The 9,468-nt window shown below is 27.5% G+C and overlaps 1 protein-coding gene across 1 annotated transcript; it reads left to right on the top strand.

Annotated features, from left to right (window-relative positions):
* The first annotated feature begins 8,433 nt into the window (after window positions 1-8,433).
* Window positions 8,434-9,184, top strand: LOC139868466 (uncharacterized). The gene is made up of 2 exons (XM_071856795.1): window positions 8,434-8,539; window positions 8,604-9,184. Exons 1-2 carry the CDS (start codon window positions 8,434-8,436, stop codon window positions 9,182-9,184), a joined length of 687 nt encoding a protein of 228 aa, XP_071712896.1.
* Window positions 9,185-9,468: the final 284 nt, after the last annotated feature.

Genomic DNA, 9,468 nt, shown 5'->3' with positions numbered 1-9,468 from the left:
GTACTGACGATGCTGGTAACGCTGACGGTACTGTTGATGCTGTTGGTAAAGCAAGTTTAGCTTGTTGATCACACACCATTTTTGTCAGGGTTTCTACTCTTCCTTCTATCATTTTGGTTCGCTTAACTGATTTATGGTTAGGACTAGATTAGATAATCTCTAAGACTTTAGAGATTACATAATCGAAGCGAAATGTTTCTCCAATGAAGCTATGAATTAATACTTCGTCAGTTATTGTTGTTGGTACTCCTTGGTATCTATGGTGCGTATGACGTTGATGCTCGTGGGACAGATTGTGAAGTTGATGTTTACGATGCAGTTGTGGTTGGAGGTGGTAATGGTACTGTTGGCCTTGATGATGGTGGTACTGGTTATGCTGTTGTTGCTGCTGCTGGTGTTTGTAATCTCTGCACCATATTATCCAAAGCCACTACCCGAACGCGAAGATCGTTGACTTCTTCTATTACACCGGGGTGATTGTCGGTTCGGACGAGCGGATAAATAAAATCTAAAATTTGATGTAATATATAATCGTGACGAGATACTCTGGAAATGAGCGAGAAAATGGTGTTTCGAACAGGTTCGTCGGTAAGTGCTTCAGGTTCTTCGTCAAGAGGGCAATGTGGTGGATGGAAGGGATCACCTTCTTCTTGTCTCCAATGATTGAGGAGGCTACGAACCCATCCCCAATTCATCCAGAATAGGTGATGACTGATTGGTTGATCTATTCCGGTCACACTGCTTTCGGAGCTTGAATGGGATTCCATTTCGGAATCTAAGTGACTTGAACTGATGACGAATTCCATTTCGTACGATTGGAGAAAGGATTTTTTTTTCCGATATGAAATGATTTTGGCTAACGGATGGTATTCTAATTAAAGTAACAAATACAATAAGATATGATTTAGCAGATATGCTAAGATATGAATTTTTGTCTATACACTATTCATGCAATCAATGCAGCAAGACGTGTCTTAGACTAAAAATGATAAGCAGGTAATTTCTTGAGGATGATAAGAAGTTAATTTTCGACACAAAATGATAAGCAAAACTTTTGACATGCAGACACGGTCAAAGTCCAGACTCACTAATGCATCCTATCGACTTATCAGTTAGAAACACTAATGCAGACCTGGTTCACTAAGACCACCGCTCTGATACCAACTGAAAGGACCCGTTCATATACATTATAAACGATTCACAATAGTTGATTACATTGCGAGGTATTTGACCTCTATATGATACAATTTACAAACATTGCATTCGTTTTTAAAAGACAAACTTTCTTTACATCGAAAATTGACAGGCATGCATACCATTTCATAATATCTACTATCCAACTATAAATTGATTTAATAATAATCTTTGATGAACTCAATGACTCGAATGCAACGTTCTTCGAAATATGCTATGAAAGACTCCAAGTAATATCTTTAAAATGAGCAAATGCAAAGCGGAAGATTTCTTTAACACCGGAGAATAAACATGCTTTAAAGTGTCAACCAAAAGGTTGGTGAGTTCATTAGTTTATCATAATCATTTATTTCCATCATTTTAATAGACCACAAGAATTTCATTTCCAGTTCTCATAAATATACGTCCCATGCATAGAGACAAAAATAATCATTCATATGGTGAACACCTGGTAACCGACATTAACTAGATACATATAAGAATATCCCCTATCATTCCGGGATCCTCCTTCAGACATGATATAAATTTCAAAGTACTAAAGCATCCTGTAGTTTGGATGGGGTTTGTTAGGCCCAATAGATCTATCTTTAGGATTCGCGTCAATTAGGGTGTATGTTCCCTAATTCTTAGATTACCAGACTTTAATAAAAAGGGGCATATTCAATTTCGATAATTCAACCATAGAATGTAGTTTCAATTACTTGTGTCTATTTCGTCAAACATTTATAAAAGCGCATGTATTCTCAGTCCCAAAAATATAAAGGGGAAAAAGGCAAATGAAACTCACTATACTGTATTTCGTAGTAAAAATACATATAACGTCATTGAACAAGTGCAAGGTTGGCCTCGGATTCATGAACCTAAATTAATTATATATATTTATGTGTTGGTCAATATTTGTCTAACAAATTAGGTCAAGTCATAGTGTACCACAATCCTAATGCTCGAGACTAATATGCAAAAGTCAACAAAAGTAAATTTGACTCAAAATAATTTCCAAAAATCTATACATGATTAATATATAGTTTAAATATCGTCATTTTATATTTTTAAATATTTTTAAAAGATTTATTAAAGTAAATAATATAATTTATTTATTAAAAAATAAAATTTTATATTAAATTTATATAATAAAATATACTTTTATATATTTTAATTAATAAAATTTATAGGGTTCATTTAATATCATAAAGATAATATGATAGGTATTATTAAAGTAAGTTATTACACGTAGTAAAATATGTTTGTATCACATATTTATTTGATAAAATAATATCTATAATGATAGTAAGTAAAAGTTGTATTATTTTGTAATAATAATTATTATTATAAAAATATCAATATTTATAATTACTAAGATGACATTATGATAAAACGATAATTCTAATTATGATAACTTTAATATTTACGATAATTTTTAATATTATCTTTAAAATAATAATTCTATTTAAATTTAAAATAATAATAATAATGATATTTTATAGTAACAATGACATTTCTATTAAAATGATAATTTTTGTTAAAATGATAGTTTTAATACTAACGATACTTTTAATAATAATAGTAATGATAAAAATAATAAGAACGATAATTTTATCTAAATCAATATCTTATAATATTTTAATTTCATCATGATACTCTTACTCATTATTTCCTAATCATTTTGTTTAATAGCTTTTAAATCATCTTTTATATCGTGTCCATAATAATGATAATAATAGTAATCAAAATAATTAGGTGTTACAAATATTTGTTTTAATTACACTAATATTAATAATGATAGTTACTATAACATTATTAACGATAATACTAATAATTATCTTAATGATAATATAGTAATAATAATAATAACAATAACAATAACCATTTTTAAATAATGATATATATATTAATAATGATAATAATAATAATAATACTAATAATAACTTTAACGATAATAACGATAGTAATAAATAAATAAAAAATAACAATTTTTATTGATAAATCCCTTTTATTGATAAAGATAATAATAATGATAATAATAAGATAAAACTAGAACGACGATAAAAACGACGATAATAATAATCATTTTTAATAAAAATATCAAAAATTCAATTGATTATAACTTCTAATCCGTTCATCGAAACCATTCGATATCTAAAGAAAAAGTTCTTAATTTTTCGCTAGCTTTCCAAGGACATGCATATCTTATACCTTATCTCAACTGCAAGTGTAACTAATTCAAGATTCAACCTAACCTGTCTAAGGGCAATATCAAAAGTACAAGCATGCATAATCCTAAATACTCGAGCACTAGTCAGGGATACACTATTAGTATGTAAAAGTTAAATTATGAGTACTCACGTATCAATATCGAGATTCAATATTGCAGGAAAGGAACGTTGACGCAACGGAAATGATAAACACTATATTGACCTCATGAGCATACCCATGAACCATATTCAATCACCTCCATAGCTATAGCCCATAATTTCCTTAATCCTATCCAACTCGAAAAACAATTTTGAAATCACTCGGACAGCACTCCGTTGTAATATTTTATGTATACTAATAATATCTTGAAATAATACGGAGTAAATATATATATGTAAATCGATTGAGAAAGTTTAGAGAAAAATATTTTCAAGTTTCTATGAAATAATGAAACCTATTGAATTCTATTTATAATAGATTTTTGAATTATTAAAGTGAATTATTAAAGTATGAATTATTAAAGTGAATTATTAAAGTATGAATTATTAAAGTGAATTATTAAAGTATGAATTATTAAAGTGAATTATTAAAGTACGAATTATTAAAGTACGAATTATTAAAGTAAATTATTAAAGTATGAATTATTAAAGTTAAAGTAAAGTAAAAATAAAGTAAGGGTAAAGTTTAAGTATAGTAAAAGTATAAAACTATGTACGTATAATACGCGTATAAATATATATAATATTAATTTAAATCGTTATATATATTTAATAAAATAAAATATAAATATCGTTATCTTTATCATACTAGTTAAGTAATGAGTTGTCAAAAGTGGTTCTAGATATTTATAAAAGTTATATACGTTTTAATAATAAAGTTCTTTTTAAACTGAAAACGTTTTTGTACGTTTGCAACTAAATAGATCAATTGAGTCGTTATGAGATTTAATCTTCCACTATCCTTTGTCTAGTTCTCAATGAATGACAATTTGTTCTTATTTATAAATCACTTTATCATTTTCCGAATATTGTTAAAATGGAAAGATTTCTCAAATCAACGTGGGCCTTTCAACAGAGACTTGTAATCATAATTCAATATATCTGATAATTCAATCATTTGATCTTATCTTCTAATTCCATTGATAAACATTTTGAAACAGATACAATCATATAAAGTATTTAATCTAATATTTTGTTTACGTTTCAAGTTATAATATATATACACGTATACATATATAATCATATTTGTTTTATGGTTCGTGAATTGTTTGAACTTGGTCGAGGTTGAATGAATGTATGAACATAGTTTAAAATTCTTGAAATTTAACTTAACAAATATTGCTTATCGTGTCGGAAACATATAAAGATTAAAGTTTAAATTTGGTTGGAAATTTCTGGGTTGTCACATTGTTAATGTCGATTACCAGGTGTTCACCATATGAATGACTTTTATCTCTATGCAGTTTTTGTGAAATGCCTGATATGAGATGATGTTTATGAAAAATGAAAATGAAAATCTTGTGATCTACTAAAATTATAGAAATGATTAATTATGATAAACTAATGAACTCACTAACCTTTTGGTTGACACTTTAAAGCATGTTTATTCTCAGGTATTAAGGAAATCTTCCGCTGTGCATTTGCTCATTTTATAGATATTACTTGGAGTCATTAATGGCATATTTCAAAAGATATTGCATTCAAGTCATTGAGTTCAGAAAAGATTATGATCAAGTAAATGACATATTAGATCATTTATAGTTGGATATTATGAAATGGTATGCATGCCTGTCAAATTTTGATGAAATGAAAGTTTGTCTTTTAAAATGAATGCAATGTTTGTAAAATGTATCATATAGAGGTCAAGTACCTCGCGATATAACCAAATGTAATGTATTCGTTCAGATGAATTAGGACGGGTCGTTTCAAATAATAATTCTATTCAAAATAATAATTTTTAATAATTATAATACTTAAAATGATAATAATAATGATATTTTATAATAACAATGATTTTTTTATTAAAAAGATAATTTTAATAAGAATGATAGTTTTAATATTAATGATATTTTTAATAATAATAATAATGATAAAAATAGTAAAAATGATATTTTTATCTAAATCAATATCCTACAATATTTTAATTTCATCATGATATTCATACTCATTATTTCCTAATCGACTTGTTTAATAGCTTTTAGTCCTCTTTTATATCGCATTCATATTATATTAATGATAATAATAGTAATCATAATAGTTAGATGATACTAATATTAGTTTTAATGATAATGATACTAATAAGTATAATAATAATAATAATAATAATAATAATAATAATAATAATAATAATAATAATAATAATAATAATAATAATAATAATAATAATAATAATGATATTAATAATAACCTTAATGATAATAACGATAGTAATAATAATAACAATAACAATTTTTAATAATAATACTTATATTAATAACGATAATGATAATAATAATAATAATAATTATTATTATTAGATAATAATAATAATAACGACAATAATAACGACGATAATAACGACGATAGTAATAATAATCATTTTAACAATAATAATACTAAAATTAATAATAATTCAGTTGACCATATCTTTTAATCTGTTCATCGAAACCATATGATTTCTAAATGAAAAGTTATTAATTTTTCGTCAGTTTTCAACGACATGCATATCATATACCTTATTTCAGTAGCATATGTATTAAATTCATGAATTATCATAAACTATATAACGATGAAAATAAACATTCAAGCATGCATAATCATATATACTCGAACACTAGTCAGGGATATACTATTAATATATAAAAGATAAGATATGATTGCTCACGTATCAATATTGAGATTCAATATTGCAGAAAAGTACGTAGATGCAACAGGGATGATAAACACTAGTTTGACTCACGAGCAATACTCCCGAACAATACCCATAACCTCCATAGCTATAACCCATAATTTCCTTAGCTTTATCCCGCTCGAAAAATCCATTTTGAAATAACTCGAACATACCCTCGTTGTAATATTTTATGTATAGAGATAATACTAATAATAATATAACTTAATTATAATACTAAGATTAATAATAATAATAATCTTAATAATAATAATAATAATAATAATAATAATAATAATAATAATAATAATAATAACTATTATTATTATTATTATTATTATTATTATTATTATTATTATTATTATTATTATTATTATTATTATTATTATTATTATTATTTATACATATAGAGAGAGAGTCGAGAGTTTGAATGCATCAGTCTGGAACCAAATCGATCAATTTATAGAACCTAATCTCTCCCACCCTGACATGCGATCGCATGGGTCAGAGGTGCAATGGCCATGCGATCGCATGGCCTAGCTGGACTGCACTCAATCGTTTAACTTTTAGTTGCCGACAGTTTTTATTAATATTTATATATAATATATTTAATTTATATAATTATTTATATATTATATAATATTTACATGCATAGTTAGTTTGTAAAATTTGTTCCGATGACTCGTACATTTACGCTCGACTTACGGCCCGGTTTCGGTTTCTCGAACGTTAACTCGTACGCTGAGAAAACTAGTACTTTATGTTTCGCGGTACGTACTCTTAACAATAATTAGACTTATATCCCAATAATTTATATTATAAGAAATGTAAACTATACCTTTGAGTATTATGGTCATTTGCTTCTATGAATCGACGTCTCGTTATATATACATGTGATAATATTTATTTAAATCCAAAAGGTTTTGTATCTAGTTAATATTATAAATAATCACTTTGTAAAATATATATATATATATATATATATATATATATATATATATATATATATATATATATATATATATTTTCAATATAAATTTAAACATATTATATAAAATTGAAATATTTTAATAATGTTATATTTTAGTTTTTAAAAAGTAATTATATTTCAAAGTTCATTTATAATCGTGTAAATAATAAAAGAATATTATGTCGTATCACGTTTACGTTTTTGAAACATTATATATACTTGTAATTTATAATATGAGCTGTAATTAAATCCATCAAAATTCATAAACAGATTATCTTATAAAACATTTTAATAATAAAGTTCTTTTTATATTGAAAACATTTTAGTACGTTTGAACAAAATCAAATAAATATTATAATTTGTTTTTCAAAGTTTGATATATTTAGGAATCATTTTGTTTAGAGGTTAAACTAATGGGAATCGCTATATCATAAATTTTTTTAGAAAAGTAAAATCGTATATAACTCATAACAGGTTTTCAAGTTTTTAAATTACTATTTGTTGGTGAAGCGTAAGATATAGTCCGAAGGTTAGATAAACACATGAAATTACCTTAATGAAAAATGTCATTTTTCTTATCTTGTCGATATTCATTTTTAAAGTTATCTATATTCCCTAATTTCACTTTCATGTTAAATAATATGAAAACTAAATTGTTATCTTAATAAAAGTCACGAGTGGAATATAGTAAATCATGTATTGGAAATCAAACAAGAATCTCCACTAACTTTTATCTAATACTCGTTAAGTGACACTTTGTTCTTACTTGTAATCACTTTACCATTTATTCCGAATAGCGTTAAAAAGAATAGATTTATTAAATCACAGTGGACCTCACAACAGAGATACGTAATCATATCACAATGTATCTGATAAATCAATCATTTGATATTATCTTTTAATTTCGTCGATAAATATAATAAATTTATATTGAAACAAATACGTTGATGTAAATTATTATACATCTAATACTTTGTTAACGTTTTCAATTAATATAACTATATATAATATATACATATCTATACACATAAATGTTCGTGAATCATCAAGCACAGTCAAAGGGGTAATTGATTACATGAATGTAGTTACAAAATTTTTTAGATTCAACTTTACAAACTTTGCTTATCGTGTCGAAAAAATATGAAGATTAAGTTTTAAATTTGGTCGGAAATTTCCAGGTTGTCACACCCGCGAGGGGCCGAAATTTCATGATGACTACTGATGATGCTAAGAAGTCTAATGAAGTGGTTTTAGGTACTTTCTTGGTTAACTCTAAACCCACTAAGGTTCTATTTGATAGTGGTGGATATGTCGTATGTTTCCTTAAAATATACGGCTACTTTAGATTGATCCTTATGTGATCGGGACTTTACTTTACAAGTTGAGATCGCGGATGGTAGATTCTTGGTGGCTAATGGGGAATATAAAAATTGTGTTATTGATTTGGGGACAGAGAAGTTTGATATTGACTTGGTTCCTATTACCTTGGGTGAATTTGATGTCGTGGTGGGTATGGATTGGCTCAATCATAATAAAGCTAATCTTGATTGTCATGGGAAATTTGTAAGGGTAAGAACCCCAAGTGGGGAAGAGCTAATCGTGTATGGTGAAGCTCTAAGACGTCTCGTGCATATTTGTACTTATTCTCGGGCGCGCCGACTCGTGTCTAGTGGAGGTATGGCTTATCTAGCCCGTGTGGTTGACACTCGTGATGGGCCACCTTCCATTAAATCTATTCCCGTTGTTAATGAATTTGAGGATGTTTTTCCTGATGAATTACCGGGTGTTCCACCGGTAAGACAAGTGGAGTTTCGCATCGAGTTGGTTATGGGGGCTAATCGCATTGCCAAAACTTCCTATCGTTTGGCACCAAATGAGATGCATGAATTATTGAACCAAACCCAAGAGTTGTTGAAAGGGGTTTTATTCGACTTAGTAGCTCGCCATCGGTCTTGTTTGTGAGGAAGAAGGATGGTAGTATGTGTATGTGAAATGATTACCGTGAGCTCAATATGGTGACGATCAAGAATCGTTATCCGTTTCCTAGGATTGACGATTTGTTTGATCAACTTCAAGGTGCGTGTTATTTCTCTAAGATTGACTTGCGATCCGGTTATCATCAAATGCAGATTCGTGAGGAAGATATTGAGAATGCGGCGTTTCGGATGCGATATGGGCATTTTGAGTTCGTTGTGATGCCTTATTGTCTTACGAATGCGCCTGCGGTATTCTTGGACCTTATGAAC

Source organism: Rutidosis leptorrhynchoides, chromosome 9 (genome assembly GCF_046630445.1).
Source record: "Rutidosis leptorrhynchoides isolate AG116_Rl617_1_P2 chromosome 9, CSIRO_AGI_Rlap_v1, whole genome shotgun sequence".
Lineage (NCBI taxonomy): Eukaryota > Viridiplantae > Streptophyta > Magnoliopsida > Asterales > Asteraceae > Rutidosis > Rutidosis leptorrhynchoides.
This window is presented reverse-complemented; position numbering and strand designations above follow the sequence as displayed.